At 34.9% G+C, this 21305-nt stretch overlaps 1 protein-coding gene across 3 annotated transcripts in view; it reads left to right on the forward strand.

The window, feature by feature from the left end:
* NUP153 (nucleoporin 153) overlaps window positions 1-21305 on the forward strand; it is a 70780-nt gene that overhangs the window by 13117 nt on the left and 36358 nt on the right. For 2 of the 3 annotated variants that reach the window (XM_041771309.1, XM_041771311.1), the window contains exons 3-9: window positions 11199-11447; window positions 11559-11698; window positions 11780-11908; window positions 17000-17116; window positions 17210-17254; window positions 17365-17421; window positions 19297-19443. In XM_041771309.1, the coding sequence (XP_041627243.1) occupies window positions 11199-11447; window positions 11559-11698; window positions 11780-11908; window positions 17000-17116; window positions 17210-17254; window positions 17365-17421; window positions 19297-19443 (884 nt within the window). The remainder of the gene's footprint in view (window positions 1-11198; window positions 11448-11558; window positions 11699-11779; window positions 11909-16999; window positions 17117-17209; window positions 17255-17364; window positions 17422-19296; window positions 19444-21305) is intronic. The other variant, XM_041771310.1, reaches the window with a different exon arrangement.

Here is a 21305-nt window from a genome sequence, read left to right on the forward strand (position 1 = left end):
ACATCTCCTTAGTATCCTCATAAATTGTTTTGAGAAAAGTAGATATGAAGCTCTTGGAATAGGTCCTGGAATTAAGGGAACACTGTATATAGATGTTAACTGTTACAATGGAACTGTGATAATGCCTCCCACAACACTAGAATTTAGGTGTAGTATAACTGCAGTTGGCTCCTGTCCTCTCTGCCCCAAGTTCAGCTGGGTCATTTCATTAGTCTTATAATTAAATGATCCTGCATTTTAAAGGCTTGGGCTTTTTGGATCCTGTTACAGCATTTTGATGGGGTTTACAAATATTAAATAGTTTCAGTATAGCTCATGAATATGGCATATTTGGAAATAGTACTCTGTCATTTTACTGTGTATAGTTTTTACAGCTTTATTGAGATATATTTTACATGTATAGAACTCATCCATTTGAAGTGTACAGTTTAATGTAAAAGAATGAAACTAGACCACTTATAACACCATTTACAAAGATAAACTCAAAACGGATTAAAGATCTAAACATGAGGGCAGTCCCAGTGGCGCAGCAGTTTAGTGCCACCTGTAGCCTGGGGTGTGATCCTGGAGACCCAGGATCGTCCTATGTCGGGCTCCCTGCATGGAGCCCGCTTCTCCCTCTGCCTGTGTCTCTGCATCTCTCTCTCTCTCTCTCTCTCTCTCTCTGTCTCTATGAATAAATAAATAAAAATCTTAAAAAAAAAAAGATCTAAATATGAGCTCTAAAACCATAAAAATCCTAGAAAGGAGCTTAGGCAGTATTTTCTCTGAACATGGACCATAGCAACATTTTCTAGGTATGTTTCGTTTCCTAAGGCAGGGGAAACAAAAGCAAAGATAAACTATTGGAACTACCTCAAAATAAAAAGCCTTGCAGAGCAAAGGAAACCCATTAACAAAACAAAAAGGTAACATACTTGAATGGGAGAAGATATTTGCAAATATCTAACCTATCTGGTTAAGGGGTTAATGTCCAAAAATATACAAAGAAGCTATGCGACTCAACACCAACATTTCCAAACAATCCAATTAAAAAATGGATGTAGGACCTGAATTGACATTTTTCCAAAGACCTAAAGATAGCCAGCAGATGTGAAAAGATGCTCAGCACTACCTATCAGAGAAATGCAGATCAAAATCACTATGAGATATCACCTTAAACCTGTCAGAATGGCTAAAATAAAAAAGATGAGAAATAACAAGTGTTGGCCAGAATTTGGAGAAAAAGGAATTTTTGTACACTGTTGGTGAGATTGTAAATTGGTACAACTACCATGGAAAACCGTGTGGAGGATCCTCAGAAAATTAAAAACAGAATTACCATATGATCTAATAATTCCATTACTAGGTATTTACCCAAAGAAAATGAAAACACTAATCTGAAAAGATAAATGCTCTCTTGTTTATTTATTTTTTAAATTTTATTTATTTATTTATTCATGAGAAGCACAGAGAGAGAAAGAAAGAGGGAGAAGCAGGATCCATGCGGGGAGTCCACCATGGGACTTGATCCTGGGACTCCAGGCCTGAAGGTGGCCTGAAGGTGGCGGTGCTTAAACCGCTAAGCCACCGGGGCTGCCCTGCTCTCTTGTTTAGTACAGTATTCTTTATAACAGCCAAGATATGGAATCAGTCTCCCTGTCCATTAGTAGACAAATGGGTGAGGAAGATGTGAAATACGCACAAAATGGAATAGTATGTGATCATTTAAAAAAAAGACAAGATCATGCCATTTGCAACAATATGGATGGACCTAGAGGGTATTATGCTAAGTGAAGTAAGAGAAATGAGAAAGACAAAACCATATGATTTCAGTCATGTGGAATCTAAAAAAATCCAAATAGAATCAGAATTATAAATACAGAGAATAAACTGATGGTTGCTAGAGGGGAAGGGGTGGGAAGATGGGTAAATAGGTAAAGGGGAATGGGAGATACAGGCTTCTAGTTATGGAGTGAGTCATGGGGATTAAAGGCACAGCATAAGGAATATAGTCAATGATATTGTAATAGTGTTGTTTGGTGACAGATGGGAGCTACACTTTTGGTGAGCATCTTAAAATGTACAAACTTGTTGAATCATTGTGTTGCACCTGAAACTAATGTAATGTGTGTGAACCTATACTCAAATTTAAAAAGATGAAGTTTATAATTCAGTGGTTTTAAATATATTCAGAGTTGTTCAGCCATCACTGCAGTCAGTTTTAGGATATTTTCATCATCACCTGCCCCCCCAATCCTTGGCCTATTAGTGGTCACTCTCCATCCGAGGCAACCACTGATTTGTCTTTGTCTCTCTATGGATTTTCTTGGACTGGACATTTTATATAGAGAGTCATAGAATCTGTGGTCTTTTGTGACTGGCTTATTTCACTTAGCATAATGTTTTCAAGGTTCATCCGTGTTGTGGCATACATTAGAACTTCCTTTTATTTTTATTGCCAGGAAATATTCCATGGTATGGATAAAACTACATTTTATTTATCCATTCATTAGTTAATGGACATTTGGGTTTTTCCACTTCTTGGACATTATGAATACTGTTACAGTGAATATTCATGTGCAGGTTTTTGTGTGGCTGTGTTTTTTCTTGTGTATATACCTAGGAATAGAATCACTAGTTCAAAGGGCAATTTTAACTTTTCGAGGAATAATTGTTTTCCAAAGTGGCTGTACCATCATGCCTTCCCACCCACAGTGTATGAAGACTACAGTTCCTTTACATCTTCACCGATGATTATTTTCCATTAAGAAAAAATATTTATTCATTCATGAGAGCTACAGAGAGAGAGAGAGAGGCAGAGACATAGGCAGAGAGAGAGAGAGAGAGAGGCAGAGACATAGGCAGAGGGAGAAGCAGGCTCCATGCAGAGAGCCTGATGTGGAACTTGATCCCAGAACTCCAGGATAACGCCCTGGGCCGAAGGCAGGTGCTAAACCACTGACCCACCCAGGTGTTCTGTTCCTATTTTTCATTTTTTAAAAAGTTTTTTAAGTTTATTTTTTAGTTACCTCTGCACCCAACAACATGGGGCTTGAACTCATGACCCTGAGATCAAGAGCCGTATGCTCATCCCACTGACCCAGCTAGGCACCCTTTGAATTTTTTTTATTACAACTCTTAGTGGGTTGAACTGTTACCTTGTGGTTTTTGATTTGCGTTTCTGTGATGAGTAATGACACATCTTACCATGTGCTCATTGGTTGTTTGCATATCTTTGGAGAAACGGCTATTCGCATCTCCCTTTTCCATTTTTAATTGGGTTGTCTTTCTGTTGTTGATTTGGAAGACGGGTGTATGGCCTGTTAAGTTTGGTGATCATAGTAATATGTTGCCTGATTTGCTTGTTGTGAAACCTAGTGAGAGTGAAATGGGCCTGAAAGAATGATTCTCAGTGCGGACAAACGGTCTACCTGTTTTCTTACTAATAGCCGATTTTACTTAGTCTTTAAAATACTTCCTTCTTTTTTATTAGAATAACTTAGGAAGTTTTTTAATATTTATATTTGGGACTGATTTCTTTAAATATGTTACTAACAACTGCGTTGAGGCTTTTATCTGGTAGGTCTATGCAGACTGCCTCCACGTCATTTTTTTTTTTCCCCTGGGCATTGATGGGGACCCCTGCTGCTTTTTTCATTAGAGACTTCCGGTGTTCTCCAGCCTATATCCACAGTGGCTGACGTTCTTTTCCATCTTTGATGAGCATGCTTGAGAGGATTTACTAACTTGAAGAATTAATTTAGTTAAGGTGTGAGATAAGTGGAGCATTTTCTTATTTTATATCTATAAAGTTCTTTTTTTTGTGTATTTTCATTTAAATAATGGAATTAATTCAGTGGTTTGCCAAGGTCAGTTCCAACTTGGATTTTATTCATTATTATTATTTTTTTAAAGTATTCATTATTTTTAAAAAAGATTTTGTTTACTTACGTTGAGAGAAGGGAGGATGAGAGTGGGGTGAGGAGCAGATTCCCCACTGAGCGGGGAGCCCAATGTGGGCCTTGATCCTAGGACTCCGGGATCATGACCTGAGACAAGGCAGATCCAGGTGCCCTGGATTTTGTTATGTTCTTAACTTTTATTTCGTAGGTTTTTTTTTTCTTTTTTTTTTAAGATTTTATTTATTTATTCATGATGGGGGGGGGTGCGGCAGAGACACAGGCAGAGGGGGAAGCAGCCCGATGCGGAACTCGATCCCTGGACTCCAGGATCCTGCCCTGGGCCAAAGGCAGGCGCTGAACCGCTGAGCCATCCAGGGATCCCCTATTTCATAGTTTTTCTATTACATGTGTTGTGTACATACCTTTGTGAGTAACTCTTTAAAAAATTTTGTTTGTTTGTTTATTTATTTATTTATGAGAGAGCAAGTGAGAGAGCACAAGCAGGGGGATAGGGAGAGAGAGAGAAGCAGAAAGGAGACCTCTGGACTGAGCAGGGAGCCTGATGTGAGGTTTGATTCTAGGGCCCTGGGATCATAACCTGAGCCAAAGGCAAATGCTTAACCAACTGACCCACCCAGGCACCCCCATTTTAGTCATTATTGAGTACATACAGTTCAGTACATTAAGTGCATTCATATTGTTATGTCGCCATCAGCATCATCCACCTTAACTTTCTTCATCATGTAAAACTAAAACTCTTAAATATTAACTCCTCATTCCCTCTTCCCTTCTGGCCCTGGCAAACACCATTCTACTCTCTGCGATTTTGACTACCAAAGCACATCATCTGAGTAGAATCCTCCAGTTTTTTGTCCTTTTGTTGATTCTCTTATTTCACTTATCCTAATGTCTTCAAGGTTCATTCACATTATGCCATATAGCAGAATGTATTTCCTTCTTAAAGCTGAATAATTTTCCATTATAAGTATATAATATGTTTATTCGTTTGTCAGTGGACACTTGGGTTGCTTCAACCTTTAAACTATTGTGAATAATACTGTTTGGAACATGGTTGTACAAATCTCTTTGAGACCCTGCTTTTAGTTCTTTTAGGTATATACCCAGAAGAGGAATTGCTGGGTCATACAGGAATTCTATTTTTAATTTTTTTGAAGAACTTCCATACTATTTTCCACAGCAGCTATGTCATTTTACATTTCCTACCAGTAGTGCACTGGGGGTATTCTACTTCCTCTGTGTTTTCGCCATCATTTATTTTCTGATGGTAACTGTCTTTAATGGGTGTGAATGGGTCTCATCGTGGCTTGATTTGCATTTCTGTGATGATTAATAATGCTTAGCATCTTATCATATGCTTCCTTGTTGGCCATTTGTGTATCATCTTTGGAGAAGTATCTATCCGGGTTCTTTGCTGCCCCCCCCTTTTAAAAAGATCTTATGTATTCATTCATTTTGGGGGGAAAGGGAGAGGGAAAGAGAATCTCAAGCAGATTCAACACAGAGCCCAACACTGGGCTCAAACTCATGACCTTGAGATCATGACCTAAGCTGAAACCAAAAGTTGTATGCCCAACTGAGTTGAGCCACCCAGGTGCGCCTCTTTGCCCAAGTTTAATCAGGTTATTTGATTTTTTTTGTTGTAGGAGTTCATAATTATATGTTCTGGATTTTGCCCTCTAATCATATATATGGTTTGCAGATATTTTCTACTATTCTGTAAGTTGCTTTTTTACTCTGTTGATTGTCTTTTAGTTCATAGTTTTTAATATAGTTCTGTATGTCTCTTTCTGTTTTGTTGCCTGTCAAATCCAGGAAATCATTGTCAAGACCAATACCATAAAGTTTTTCCCTTGTGATTTCTTATTGTTTTAAGTTCTGGGTCTTGCTTTTAGGTCTTCAATCCATTTTTGAGTTAATTTTTGTATATGATGTAAGATAAGGGTCCATTTGCATTCTTTTGCATGTGGCTGTCCAGTTTTTTCTCAACACCATTTGAAGAGACAGTCCTTTCTTCATTGAGTAGTCTTAGCTCCTTTGTAGAAGATCATTTCGACCATACATGTGAGGATTTATTTCTGGGCTCTGTTCTGTTCTCTTGGTCTATATGTTTGTCTTTATGCCAGTACCATACTATTTTGATTATTGTTTTGTGATCAGTTTTGAAATCAGGAATTGGAAGAATGTCAACTTTGTTCTTCTCAAGAATATTTTGGCCCTTGAGATTCCATAAGAATTTTAGGATGTATTTTTCTGTTTTTGAGAAAATGTCTTTGAGTTTTTGAAAGGCATTATATTGGATCTCCAGATTGCTTTGGGTAGTATTGATATGTTAACAGCATTAGTTCCTTCAGTGTAAGAACACGAATGCCTTTCCATTTATAAAGTCTTCTTAATTTTCTTTTGGCAGTGTTTTATAGTTTTCTTTGTTCAAGTCTTTTACCTCTTTGGTTAATTTCTAGGTGTTTTATTCTTTCTGATGCTGTTAATGGAATTGTTTTCTTAATTTACTTTTCAGAATGTGCATTGTTAAGGTATAGAAACAACTCATTTTTGTGTATTTTGTAATCTGCTGCTTTGCTGAATTTGTTTATTCCAGCAGGATTTGTGTGTGTGTGTGTATGTGTGTAATATTTAGAAGTTTCTACATATAAGTTATAGCATTTGTGAGTAGGGATATTTTATGTCTTCCTTTCCAATTTGAATATCTTTCTTTTGCTTTCCTTACTACTCTGGCTAGAGCTTCCAATACTGGGTTAAATAGAAGTGGGGACAGCCAGTATCCTTGTTTTGTTTCCTGATTTTAGAGGAAAATTTCTGTCTAGTACTTAACTTTTTATCTGTGTCTTATTTTTTGCATAATTGTACTTTGAAACTAAATAATCCAGAATTGTTTTGTATTGCTTATACTGTTAAGTATTTTTGAAGACTGACCTTTTGGGAAGAAAATTACAGAGTAGCAAATACAATCTAGGAGCACATTAAAGAATAATAGAATCTTCTTACTGGGGAGAGTTAATCTTGAGATGTAGGCAATCCTTCATCATGAGGGAATTATTAATATAATTTAGCATATTTTAGGTGAAATCTTATAATTTTTTTCTTTCTGGTAAATACTTAATAGGCATTTGCTAAAACTTAGTCTGTTCTTATTTCCTTTAGAAATTGGAAACCACTACTTCCTTAACATGTTAGTCACCCAAAGGCCTGAATCGTATGTAATGGTGAAACATTAGAAACATTCCCATTAAAATTAGGTATAAAGTGGAAGCCCTTCATCACCACTTCTAGATATTAAATATATAATTATAGAGGATGTATGTATACGTGTGTTGGAAAGAAGGAGGCAGAATGGTTCTTGCTTATCAGTAATACCCAGAAAACTTAAGCCAATTGATTAAAACAAAACAAAACTTGTTAGAATAAGACAATTGTAGAACTAAATCACAAAGTTATTATAGAAAAACACCCCAGTAACTCTTACTTAAGCAGTGTTAGAAAGTTTGAAGGAAGGAAGGTTCCCACTTAAAATATCAAACAACAAAAATAGAAATAAATTTAACAAGAAGTGTATGGTACTCTAGAAGAAGAAATTCTTTCAAGTTCTGCCGAGGGACCTAAAGGAGACCTGAACAAAAGGAAAAGTCATTAGTAAAACAATGCTGGGCCAGATAGCACTTCCTTTTTAAAATCTTTTAACTTTAGTGTGATCCAAGTCAAATAATTTTAATGAGTCTGTTAAGGTTATCTTGGCTATCTTATGTTCAGTTCCTATTGGCTGTCTTTTTTCCCCACTATTGATCACATTTTTCTTATATATATCAAATGGTTTCTGCCTAAATATTTTGAATAATAAAGGTAGAGGGATCCCTGGGTGGCGCAGCGGTTTAGTGCCTTCCTTTGGCCCAGGGCGCGATCCTGGAGACCCGGGATCGAATCCCACATCAGGCTCCCGGTGCATGGAGCCTGCTTCTCCCTCTGCCTGTGTCTCTGCCTCTCTCTCTCTCTCTGTGACTATCATAAATAAATAAAAATTAAAAAAAAAATAAATAAAGGTAGAGATTCTGGATGCTGTTATCTTCCTCTGAGGAGTATTAATTCTTGATTGAGCAGGCAGTTGTTACTAAATGATCATTTTGAACTTTGTAAACTTAGTTTTACGTTTTATTAATGTGTATCTGTCCAAGGTGTTTAAGTTCCCTAAAGTGGTAGGACTTAGACTTCAGACTGTTTCCCGTGTGGCTTTTTAGGCTGAGTCTACTGTAGGTCTTGTTCTTGACATGATCCTTAGTCTCAAGGGGAAGCTTTTCCAACATCTTGGCTGAATACCATGGATTTAGGGATGTGTTTATGGGATCTCTCAGTTCTTGCAACACTGGCTTCTCTGTTCTTAGGACTGCTTCTTGTCCCTTAGCATTGCTCACCTCCTAGCGTCTATTTTTTCAATTCTGTAACAGCTGGTATTTGTTAAGCCTTAGATGGTCTAACTCTGTGCAATGATAGCCCATTCACTGTCTGGACACTCCCATCTGGATTTGGACTCCAGTTTTCTCTTCCAGGTCTAAAAATGTGCCAGGGTAGAGAGCTGGGTAGTGATAGGACTCACTGTTTGAGCTTGCTTGCTTGCTTGCTTTCTTTTTCTTTTTCTTCTTTTTGAGTGCTGTTTTCTCCTATCTGAAAGATGTCTTATATTTTGTACAGTTTTATAATTATTTAAATTATAGTAGTAGGACTAGTCCGGAGGCCCAGTTATTCCAACCTAACAGTAATGTCTTTTGTAAACCTTACAAATGACTTTAAAGTTCTTGAAAATGTATCTGAAGATGAATAGAGAAATTCTGAAAAAGAATAAGGGGAATATGGGGGTATGTTGGAATAACTTTTCCAGTTACTAAATGTGTTCTAAAGTTGAAGTAGTAAAACATTATCATACTGGTACAGATACATCACTGGAGAAAGGAGTGAAAAACCTTTTGGAATTTAGTATCGTGGTAGTGATGGCTTCTCATTCAGTGATTAAAACGTAACTTATTTAAGAAGGTTATTTTAGAATGTAAACAGGCTAACCATTTGGAAAACAATAAAGTTGAATCATTCTCTCAACTACTACATCATAACTGATTCCAGATGGATGCAAGATTAAACATTATATTGAAATAAAAGTAGCAGTACAGTACTAAAAAAAATGAGTAAAATTTTTAATTCCTATAGTTTTGGAATGGTAAAAGTCTTTGTAAACAAGATACAAGTTATTGGGCAGCCCCGGTGGCGCAGTGGTTTAGTGCCGCCTACAGCCTGGGGTGTGATCTTGGAGACCCAGGGTCGAGTCCCACGTCGGGCTTGGAGCCTGCTTCTCCCTCTCTCTGTGTCTCTGCCTCCCTCTCTCTCTCTCTCTCTCTCTCTTCCTGTGTCTCTATGAATAAATAAACAAAATCTTAAAAAAAAAAAAAAAGATACAAGTTATTTTCTGTATTGCAAAAGACACCATCAACAAAATAAATTGGTTCAACCAATGGTGAAAAATTAGTTGTAATATTTCAGATCACATCACACTATCTTACTGATCAAAAACTAGATTTTACTAATCTTGGGATCCCTGGGTGGCTCAGCAGTTTAGCCCGTGCCTTTGGCCCAGGGCGCGATCCTGGAGACCCGGGATGGAGCCTGCATCTCCCTCTGCCAGTGTCTCTGCCTCTCTCTCTATATATATATTTATCATGAATAAATAAGTAAAATCTTAAAGAAAAAGATTTTACTAATCTTAATATAGGGACTATATCAGTAAGCAATTAATAGAAGAAGAAATATAAATGACCACTAAATATAGGGAAGGATGCTCAATATCTCTCATTTAAGTAAATGCAAATAAAATGATGCCATTTGACATAGTAGATTGACAGAAATCAGTAAAGGTGAATGTCCCATGTTGGAGAGTATGGTGGAAATGTACATTGTCATTTGCCATTTGTAGGAGTATAACTTGACAGTATCGTGATGTCTCATATGCAAAGGTGAACATGCACTCTTATGCATTCCGACAGAGCAATTCCACATCTAATTGTTTATTCAGTTTATTCAATTCTGTTGGATACTTAGGAAGCTTTAGGGGCCCAACTTTAGACTTACAGAATCAGATATTCTTTGGGTAGCTTAAAAGTATGTTTAATAATTTTTTTCATGTTTCTGTTATATTCTTAGAGAACCATGGATTAATCCAAAAGAATACTCTGAAAATATGCAGATATCAGTGCATGTATGTTTGATGGAAATTGGGAAAATAATCACATAAATATTGGCAGCATTGGGAAAATAATCACATAAGTATAGTCTATGATAAAATACAATGTGGTATTTAAGGGGAGTGCTTTGTATATAGAGACAAAATTATATTGTTAAATGAAAAAACAAGTCCTAGAAAATTGGATGCATAGCATGATTATATAATTAGGGGAAACATTTACATATGCATATAAAATATCTGGGAGGATATACAAATTTAATAGTGGTTATTTCTGGAGGAACCAGGCATCCTTTTTATGACTTTTTAAATTTTATATTTTTATCTTTAAAATATTTATTTTATTTATTTATTTATTTATTTATTTATTTATTTATTTATTTTTTAAATTTATTCAGAGAGAGAGAGAGAGAGAGAGAGAATGAGGCAGAGGCACAGGCAGAGGGAGAAGCAGGCTCCATGCAGGAAGCCAGACGTGGGACTCGATCCTGGGTCTCCAGGATCACACCCGGGGCTGCAGGCGGCGCTAAACCGCTTCGCCACCGGGGATGCCCTGACTTTTTTTAAGATTTTATTTTTTTATTTATTCATGAGAGAGAGGGAGGGAGAGAGAGGCAGAGAAAGAAGCAGGAGCCTGATGTGGGACTCAATCCCGGGTCTCTAGGTTCAGGTGGCGCTAAACCGCTGAACCACCGGGGCTGCCCACTTTTTATGACTTTCTTATATAGCTTCTTTGACTTGATTTTTCACAAGCAAGTTTTATAATATCAATTCAAGGGAAAAAACGACCATGCACTTGTAGAAGTTGTATGTGAACTCTGAAACATGGTTTGATACTAGGTTAAGTAAATTCGTTGCAGTTAGATGAAACTTCATTTCATCTAAAAAGAAGAATAACCTAAAAAAAAAAACCTAAATTGGGCTTATCATGGGAGGCCTCAGTGACTTGAAGCTGTATTTGTATAGTATGTTTTCTTAAATGCCACTTAAAAAGCAATTGTATTGCTTTTTCTAAGCTGTATATTCATAGTATTAATATTTGTTTGTTTGTTTTTAAGAACCCTCAACAACTAGTACTTCTTCAAATTACCCAGATGTATTAACAAGGCCTTCTCTTCATCGGAGCCATATGAATTTCTCCATGTTGGAATCTCCTGCATTACACTGTCAGCCCTCCACATCCTCGGCGTTTCCAATTGGCAGTTCTGGATTTTCCCTTGTAAAGGAAATTAAAGATTCTACCTCTCAGCATGATGATGATAACATCTCAACTACCAGTGGTTTTTCTTCAAGAGCTTCTGATAAAGGTATTCTTGGCATTTGGTAGTGAAGTTAAATTTCATGGGATAAGTTTTTTCTGACTTGTAATGTCCATTTTCTTGTAATCAGTGCTCTTACTATGCATATTTTTGTTTCAGATATAGCTGTTACAAAGAACACTTCAGTGCCACCTCTATGGTCCCCAGAGGCTGAACGGACTCCTTCACACTCACAGCACACTGCCACCAGCTCAAAAAAACCAGCATTCAACTTGTCTGCCTTTGGAACGCTTTCCCCTGTGAGTACTAACAGGTTTTGATTTAATCATATTAGTTTGGAGTGTTTATTACACATGATTTATCATTGTGTTTCTGCGCAGTCACTTGGGAACTCTTCAGTCCTTAAAACAAGTCAGCTTGGAGATTCTCCTTTTTATCCTGGAAAAACAATGTATGGTGGGGCAGCAGCTGCTGTAAGACAACCTAAACTACGAAACACACCATATCAGGTTGGTCTGAATAGAAGGACTGAGAACTTAAAAATAACAATTGACAAGTAACTAATAGACCTCAAATGGAATTGTGGTTTGGTTATTTTTTGGTAAAATGATAGAACTGTGGATTAGAAACATTGTTTTCATTTAGGGACTATCTGAATGTTATTTTAGACCTGAGTGAATAAATTTATTCATTACATTTGTGAGTGTTTTATATGCCTCTGTGCTTTTAGAAATTAATTAATTGAGATAACATTTCTTTTTTCAAAAAATTGAGGTGTAAATTATATATTGTAGAACTTAACCTTATTAGAGTATTAGAACTTTAAGAAAATAGAGTTGTGTACCATCTCTGGAATCAGTTTATATTTTGGAATAAACGTTTCCACCCCAAAATGTTACCTTGTACCTCTCTGTAGTCAATCCCTCTTTCCATTTCCACCCTCCGACAACTGATCTGTTTTTTTTTTCCTGTGATTTTTCTAGAACGTGTTTTTTCTAGAATGTCATTTAAATTTAATCAATGTAGTATCTAGCCTTTTGAATCTGGCTCATTGTACTTAGTTTGTGTAATGCATCTGAGATTAATATATATTTTTGCATATGTCAATAGTTCCTTTTATTGCTGAGTTATAATTTATTTATCCATTCACTAGTGAAAGGACACTTGGGCTGTTTCTGATTTGAGGCAATTGTGATTAAAGGGGTTATGAGTATTTTGTGTGAATGTTAATTTTCATTTCTCTTGGGTAAACACCAAGAAGTTGGCTGTGGGGTCTTATGATAAGTATACATTAAACTTTATAATATAGTGCCAGGCTGTTTTCCAGAGAGGCTGGTACCACTTTGCATTTTCAGCAGTGTTCTGGGCAGCACTTGTCATCAGTTCTTTGTTTCTGTTTTTGTTTTTTTAATTTTTTGATCTTTAATTTTTTTATTTTAGCTATTCTAATTGGCATGTAGTGGTAACTCCACATTAACTGTGTTTTTTATTTATGAAACTGAGCATAATTTTGTGTGCTTATCTGCCATAAATGTATTATCTTTGGTGAAGCATCTGTTCAAATCTTTTGTCATTTTTTTGTTTTAAAGATTTATTTATTTTGAGAGAGAATGAGAGCATGCTCGTGTGCACTTGAAGGAGGGGAAGGCAGAGGGAGAATCTCAAGCAGATTCCTGGCAGAGTTGGGAGCCCAGTGTAGGGCTCCATCACGTGACTTAGATCATGACTTGAGTCAAATCAAGAGTCAGACACTCAACCAGTTGAGCCACCCAGGCTCCCCTTGCCCATTTTTTAATAGGGTTGTTTTCTTAATGGATCACGCCCTGAGCCAAAGGCAGATGCTCAACCACTGAGCCACCCAGGTGTCCCTGGTTTAAGTCTTCTGAAAAGAAGTTTTAGACTTGATGGCATTCAGTATGTTGGGTTTTTTTTTTCCCCTTGTATGGTTCATGCTTTTGGTGTAGTGTGTAAGACATTTTTGACTAACATAGGGTCACAGATTTTTTTCTGTTTTCTAGAGGCATTATAGTTTTAGGTTTTAATTCAGGCCTTCTGATCTATTTTAGGTTAATTTCTGTCTGTGGTATGTATCATGTCATGAGGTGTAGGGATCAAGACTTTTTTTAGCATAAGGTGTATCCAATTTTTCTAGTACCATTTGCTGAAAGGGTTATACATTCTACATTGCATTGCCTTTGCATCTTTGTTGAAAATCAGTTAACTATATATGTGGGTCTGTTTTTTGACTTTGTTTCTATGTATCCTCCTTTGGCTAATTCTAAACTATCTTGATACTATAGCTTTACAGTAAGTCTTGAAATTGCTAATGTGAGTCCTCCAACTTTGTTCTTTTACAAACTTGTTTTGGCTTTCTTAGATCTTTGTTTTCTCATAATTTTAGAATCTACATTACCAGTTTCTGTAACCTACTGGAATGTGGATTAAAATTGCATTAGTTGGGATGCCTGGGTGGCTCAGCTGTGGAGCTGTCTGCCTTTGACTCAGGGTGTGATTCCCGGGGATCAAGTCCCACATCAGGCTCCCTGTGAGGAGCCTGCTTCTCCCTCTGCTTATGTCTCTGCTTCTCTCTGTCTCTCATGAATAAATAAATAAAATCTTAAAAAAAAAAAAAAAAAGAATTGCATTGAGTCTAAAGATGAATTTAGGGAACATCTACATCTTTTTTTTTTTTTTTTAATTTTTTTTGGGGGGAACATCTACATCTTAATTAACTTGTTCAATAATCCTTGAACACAGCATGGCTCTCCATGTATCTTTTTGAAATTTTTTATCAGTGTTTCGTAGTATTCATCACACAGACCTTGCACATATTTTGTTAGATTTATACCTGAGTATTTCATGTTTTTTGATACTAGTTAAGAATAAATAGCCTAAATAGTCTATTCAATAAATTTAATATGTATACCTTCCAGCAAAGAAAACTTCAGGCTCAGATAATTTCCTTGATAAATTCTACCAAACATTTAAGAAAGATATAATACCAATTCTATGCATACTTTTCCGTGTAATAGGGAGGATATACTTTCCAACATATTTATGAGAACAACATTACCCTGATACTGAAACCAGAGACATTGCAAGAAAGTCACAGACAAGTATTTCTAGTGAATTACAGACCTAAAACTTCTCTACAAATACTTGCAAATTGAATCTACTATATATAAAAAGATACTATTTTATAATCAAGTAGGGCTTATCCCAGGAATACAAGGTTGGCTCAACATTTGAAAATTAATATGATCTACCATGAAAACAAAGTCTTAAAGAATAAAAACCATATGAACATTTCTACAGATGCATAAAACACGTTAGACAAAATTTAGTGTCCATCAGATAAAAATTTTCTATAGCTTGAGGAATAAAGTGGGTCTCCTCAACCTGATCAATGGTACCTATAGAAAATCTTCAGCTAGCCTCATACTAATGGTGAAAGACTGAATACTCTTCTCATGTCAGTAAGAGAAGAATGTCTGTTAGAGCTGCTACTGTTTAATGCTATACTATAGTCCTAGCCAATGCAAGAAGAAAGAAATACAAGGCATATGGATTGGGGAGGAAGAAAAAAATATTTCTATTCATGACAATTAAAATTAAAAAAAAAAAAGAGTTACCAAAACTTTTGAGTTCAGCAAGATCCCAGGATACAAGGTCAATATACAAAATCAGTTGTATTTACATACGTATGAGCAAAGAACAAGTGGAAATTGATAACTTAAAAAAAAAAATTCAAGGTAAATCCTACCATTCTGTGTTTTACCATAAAGTAACAGTTTTTTTGAAGTTCATAAACATTCTGTTTTATTGTATTTGTTGTGCCTATTACTTTTGTGGATTTTGACATTTTAAAGGTGGAGAAGTAATATGTAGGCCTTTGGAGAGGGGAATCTACGTGAAGATAACAGTCTGTGACAAACAGCAATGGCATAGAAACATATATTTTAAGATTTTTGTCTTTAGTTTCTTTCCTAATTATAGGATGATTTCGTGTATATAGTTAACAGTAATTAGAGTTTTATTTCTGAAAGTGTTCATGAAGGGCAATATTTTGTTATTTAAGAAAGAGTTAACTGGATGTTGGAGTTACACAGGGAGCTTTTTCTAGAACTTAAACTGGATCATATTACTCCTTTAAACATTTTTTAAAGTTAAAATAATAGTTCAGCATGTTAGAAGATTAGATGATGTAAGCCTATGATTCACAGAATAGTCCAAGTCAGAGTGTGTTCTTGCTATTTCTTCCTTTCTTACATTGAATTTTATACTTTTTAATGCCAAGTCATGACATACCCTTAGAATCCTTCTCAGCACAGGCTTTGAAATGTTTATCATTGACGTTTAAGATGAATCCATTTGTTAGTCCTTTCCTAGAGTATTAGAGCTAGGAGGGTCTATTAAAGATTCTTTAACTCAGTTCCATTTTATTGATTAGTGAATTGAGGCCCTGAGTGGCCAGTAGAACCCAGTGACAGGACAGAGTATCATATTTTCCTAGAGGATTTTAGTGTTGCCTCATATTTGCCAAAGCTTCTGGCCTGAAAGCAATCCTTAATGGGCATCAACTTCTTAATAAAGCTGATGGAGAATATTGCAGCTACTCTAAAATGTCATCAGTGTTTGGTATCAGAGAAGCATAATTTATAAAGTAGTTATTATGGTTCAGTTTTTTAGCTCTTATGAGCTATTTGTAGAAACTGAGTTTCGATTGTGATACTATCTTTGTATTAAGCATTGTCAAATTGTTTGTGATAGTCACTTGGTTTTTGGATTGTTTTAATGCATTTTTGAGAAAAGTGTTTTAATTGGAATTTGTAAACAGTGCTTGCATATTAAAGGGTACTTATCTATTCTTTATTAGGGGTTTTCCTTAACTCCAATTTTAAGAAAGTTACAGGTCATAAAGAAATAGCCTAAAAAAAAAAAAAAAAGAAATAGCCTGAGTATTTAAAATTTTTAGGTCAAAATTTGAGAAATGAGTTAGTCTAAAAAGCTAAATTTTCTTTACAATAGAGTCTATAATCTTTTCATTTAGTTATCTTGGAGTTTAATTAACTATTTAATATCTAGAAGTTACCTTGGAGTTTAATTAACTATTTAATATCTAGAATAATTTAATATAATTCCTATTACTTTAGTTCTTTTATTTATTTTAAAATTAAATTTTATTTTTTTATGAATTACAGTTGACACACAGTATTATATTAGTGTAGGTGCACAGCATAGTGATGGCATGGTGATTCAACAAGAAGGGTTTGATTTAGACATCAGGGATAAATGGATTAAGATAATGCTTAAACTTCATACCAGTGATCTCACTTTTCTCATTTAACATAGCTACAGATTTTTAGCATAGTGCATGCTATCTTGTTTCTGATTGTAAAAGTCATTGGCTTTTCAGTAAAGATACAGAGAAAAAAAAATTGAACTTATGCATAATGACACCACCCAGAGATAAATTGCTGTTACCATATTAATCCTGTTTCTCTGTGGAGATACATTCTGTTTTGTAAATATTTTCATTTCCTGAAATACGTGCTTTAGAGTTTACAGTCCAAAAAAATAATACAGTGTTTACTTTATAGGCACCAGTTCGAAGACAGATGAAAGCTAAACAGCTCAATGCACAATCTTACGGTGTGACTAGTTCAACAGCTCGGCGAATATTGCAGTCTTTAGAGAAGATGTCAAGCCCTCTGGCGGTAAAATTTTAGAATCACAATTAAATCCGAGTGTGTAACAAAATTTGAGTTTTGTGAAAAATCTTAATTATGTTATTGTTTCAATATTAACAGGATGCAAAAAGAATTCCATCTATTGTTTCTTCTCCCCTGAATTCTGTAAGTTGACTTTTAAACCTTTTTTAAGAGAGCTATTTTTATATATTGGTGATGAAAATCATATTTTTCAAAATTTCCAATCTATTCTAATAGTATTTTGTTTTTTTCAGCCTCTTGATAGGAGTGGAATAGATACCACTGCAGACTTTCAGGCCAAAAGGGAAAGGGTAAAACTTCTTTTGCATTTATTTACTTAAAGTTTCAGCAGTTTTGTTGTATTTATTTTTAAGTTAGTAAATATACAAATTGAATTTGATAGTCGTTAGGGGGCGTGGTTGAAAGATAAGATTTATTTATTATTATTTTTTTATTTTTATTTTTTTAGATAAGATTTTTTTACTTGGACATTGTAGCTTCTTGTGAGTGCCTGCCTTAGCACAGTGCTGTATTCACAGTAAACTCTCAGTCAATATTTTTTGGTTATTTGGCATTTCCATTTTCAGCATCTTGGTAGTCTGTGTAACTTTTTACCTGCTGATAAATAAAAGTTGGAGTGAAAAGTGCTTGAAGTGTTTGTTTAGTAATTATAGAAGTCCAGTGAACTAAAACCCTCACTGAAAAGTTAACTTTTGTAAACTTTCCTCATTAACAAACATGTCAAATCTGTTGTAATAGAATTTCAAATTGCTAGATCTTTCATTAGCCAAATACTGTTCCAAGATATGGGAACTAATAAAAAAAAAATATAACTTACAGTGTCTTGATAACCCATTTTAGTGTGTTCTATTTGGTTAAAATTAGTTTTGGAGGTTACTGTGAAAAAAAGAAAATGATGGATACAGTTAAAGAGGTATATTTTTTGTTAGTTGTACTTATGGTTAGTTAAATATCCTTCGGGGGAAGCAGATTCCCAGATTCTTACTTGTGAAAGCATTTATTACAACACCAGTTTTCCCCAGAAGTAACTGATTGAAATGATCATAATTTTCTGAATTAATTGTGGGAACTGTATGTGAGATATTGGTAAATTATAATTATTTTTACTGAAATTCTGTAAAGAAGGCTAAAATTGAGGGGTTTTGGGCGGATAGTGTTGCTTTACAATTTTTTTAGCATTACCTAGATGTTTGTAATCAGGCAAGAGGGAATCCATTATTAGCCAATGGGATTAATTTATGGCATTAGTTGCTTTTCTCAAAGTCCTGTTTTATGTCAGATTGTCTAAAAAGTAAATGTAAAACCTGCCATAATGCAAATTCTCATTGATAAAAGTTTTAATAAAGATGGAGTATAATATCAATCCAATGTTATTAATGAGTGTTAGGATATATAAAAGCCAGAATACAATATTGTGGCTCATGTTTCACAGATGTTATCAGAACAGTCTGCAAAATAGACTATCTCATTGAGTTGTAAGATCACAGTTGTGATGAGGATTCAGGGAAGAGCTAGTATACAGAGGCTTTGCCTTGGAAACCAATGTTGTTCACAGCTGCTGCTGAGTGAAAGGACTATATTCATAGTAGTACAGTCTTTGGACAGAGTAGAAGTCTTACAGCAACAGGACTTTTACTGTGTTTTCTTGTTGCAAAAGACTGTTGACAAAACACTTGTGTGCTTAGATAATAATGCCGGTTTATTTTTGGTTTTGAAATTCTTTGCTCCCTTTTTTTGGGCAATTATTTTCATAGCTAGTTTAAAAATAATTTATTTCCAGCTGAAGGATATCTAAAAAGTAATTTGGGGGAAATGTGGCAAAATCATTTTAGTTTCTATATTTGAAATCCAATAAAAACTTAGATTTGTAGAACAGTTTTGAATATAATTTCCATTTTGTGCATAGGCACATATATGTGAAAAGTTATTAAGTCTAGAATAAAATAGTCTGTGCAACCATTTGGAATTTTATATTTAGGTTTATAAATATTTATACCTTTCATTCTATTACTGTCCGTTTTTCCTTTTAGTATTTGCATCCTTTGGGTACTTCTCTAAGAAATATTCATCTAGGTCTCTAGGTCACATTAATTATTGCCAAATGATTTTTAGATATGTGTCACTGATATATATGAAAATAAAGGTTTGTCTTTGGTTTCTATAAGGTGGACTCTCATTATCCCCCTGTTCAGAGACTCATGACCCCAAAGCCAGTTTCCATAGCAGCAAATCGAACTGTTTATTTTAAACCATCTCTGACCCCATCTGGTGAATTAAGGAAGACTAATCAAAGAATAGATAAAAAGCACAGTGTGAGTATGTGTTTATTTTCACTCATCTTTGATTATCAATTAAAATGAGTAAGAATAGATAAGATACAAGTACTCTACCATTGCAGTGTAGCAACTAGAGAATGCATGAAGATTGTGTGTTAGTGATTATAAATGGTATGCCTTTCAAATGGCTGGCACCTTGATCAAATCCTAAATTCGTGCTTACTAGTAACACTAATATATACTCATAGTTTAGATTAAATAATTTTGCCAGAATTACTTTATAAACTGTGTATTTTGTTTGTGGTGGTGTTGAACTATTTGAAAATAAAATGTCACATAACACATCTATTCACCCCTAAGTACTTTGACATGCATTTTGTATTTTCTTGCATATTATCGCATCTGAATAAATTAATGTTTGTTCCTTCCTAATATTACTTGATATTTAGTCCACACTCCAGTATTGTTTATAGTTGCTTTTTTGAATCAGAATCCAAGCAGATTTCACACATTGCTTTGGTTTTGTCTTTATAGATCTCAAGCCTTGACTCCTTTACCATATTGTTTTTCTTTTAAAATAACTGCTTTATTTGAGATATAATTCACATAATGTACCAATCATCTATTTGAAGAGTACATAGCGGTGCAGTGTATATTCTCAGTTGTTCAGTCATCACCACAGTGGATTTTATTTTATTTTATTTTTTCCCACAATGGATTTTAGAACATTGTCATCACCATTCTCCCCATCCGCCCCAAACCTTACACCTGTTAGTAGTCATTCCCCACTCCTCCCTCTCCAGCCCTAAGCAGCCACTGATCTGTCTCTATGGATTTGCTTATTCTGGACGTTTCATACAAATGGGGTTTTAAAATATGTGGTCCTTGGTGACTGGCTTATTTCACTTAGCATAATGTTTTTAAGGTTCATCTATGTCATAGTATGCATCAGAACTTTGTTCCTTTTTGTGTGGCTGAGTAATATTTCATTGTTTGGATATATACTAGATTTTGTTTATTCTTTCATCAGTTGAGGGGACATTTGGATTGTTTTTACTTTTTTTTTGACTATAATGAATACTGCTGTGAACGTTTGTGTACAGGTATTTTGTAGACATGTTTTTGTCATTTTTCTGGGCTCTATACCTAAGAGCAGAATTGCTGGACAAAATTGGTTTTTGATAAGACCAGGCCAGTTTTCTTAAAATGTCCCATGTTCTGAGTTTGTCTGTTGTGTTATTTAGTTAAAGTGTATTTTTTTGTATTTATTGTGTTTATATAGTATCTTGCTCTTAATGCCTTTACTTACATTTAATCTCTTATTTTAATCTCATCTTCATAACCTGATTTATTAAAATTTTTCAAACTAAAGTTGAGAGAATAGTATAGTGTTTACTCATTACTCCTTGATTCACCGATCATTAACACTTTGTCTTGTTTGCTTTATTAAAATTAAAAAAAATAATTTGAATTAATGAATTTACAGAATTAGCAAGAACAATTATAAGACTTTTCTTTTTTTCTTTCTTTTTATTTATTTATTTATTTTTTTTAAGCAACCCAGGGCTGGGTCCCGGGTTGGGCGGCAGCTCCACGGCCAGCGCGGCCCCGAGCGCCCATTTATAAGACTTAACAGTTTACTATATTTGTTCTAACTTTGCTTTGTATTTCCTGTAGGTAGGGAATGCCCTTAATGTAATAAATGCAGAATAGTTATCAAACCAGAAACTTAAAATTGTACAATAGATTATTATCTAATGTACAGATTTTATTTAGATGTTGCCAGTTGTCCCAGAAGAAAAAAACTCAAGATTATGTATGCATTTAGTTTTCATGTGTCTTTATCTCCTTTAGTCTAGAACAGTTCCTTAGGGTTTTTGTTTGTTTTTGTATTTCAT

Source organism: Vulpes lagopus, chromosome 10, assembly GCF_018345385.1.
Source record: "Vulpes lagopus strain Blue_001 chromosome 10, ASM1834538v1, whole genome shotgun sequence".
Taxonomy (NCBI): Eukaryota; Metazoa; Chordata; class Mammalia; order Carnivora; family Canidae; genus Vulpes; species Vulpes lagopus.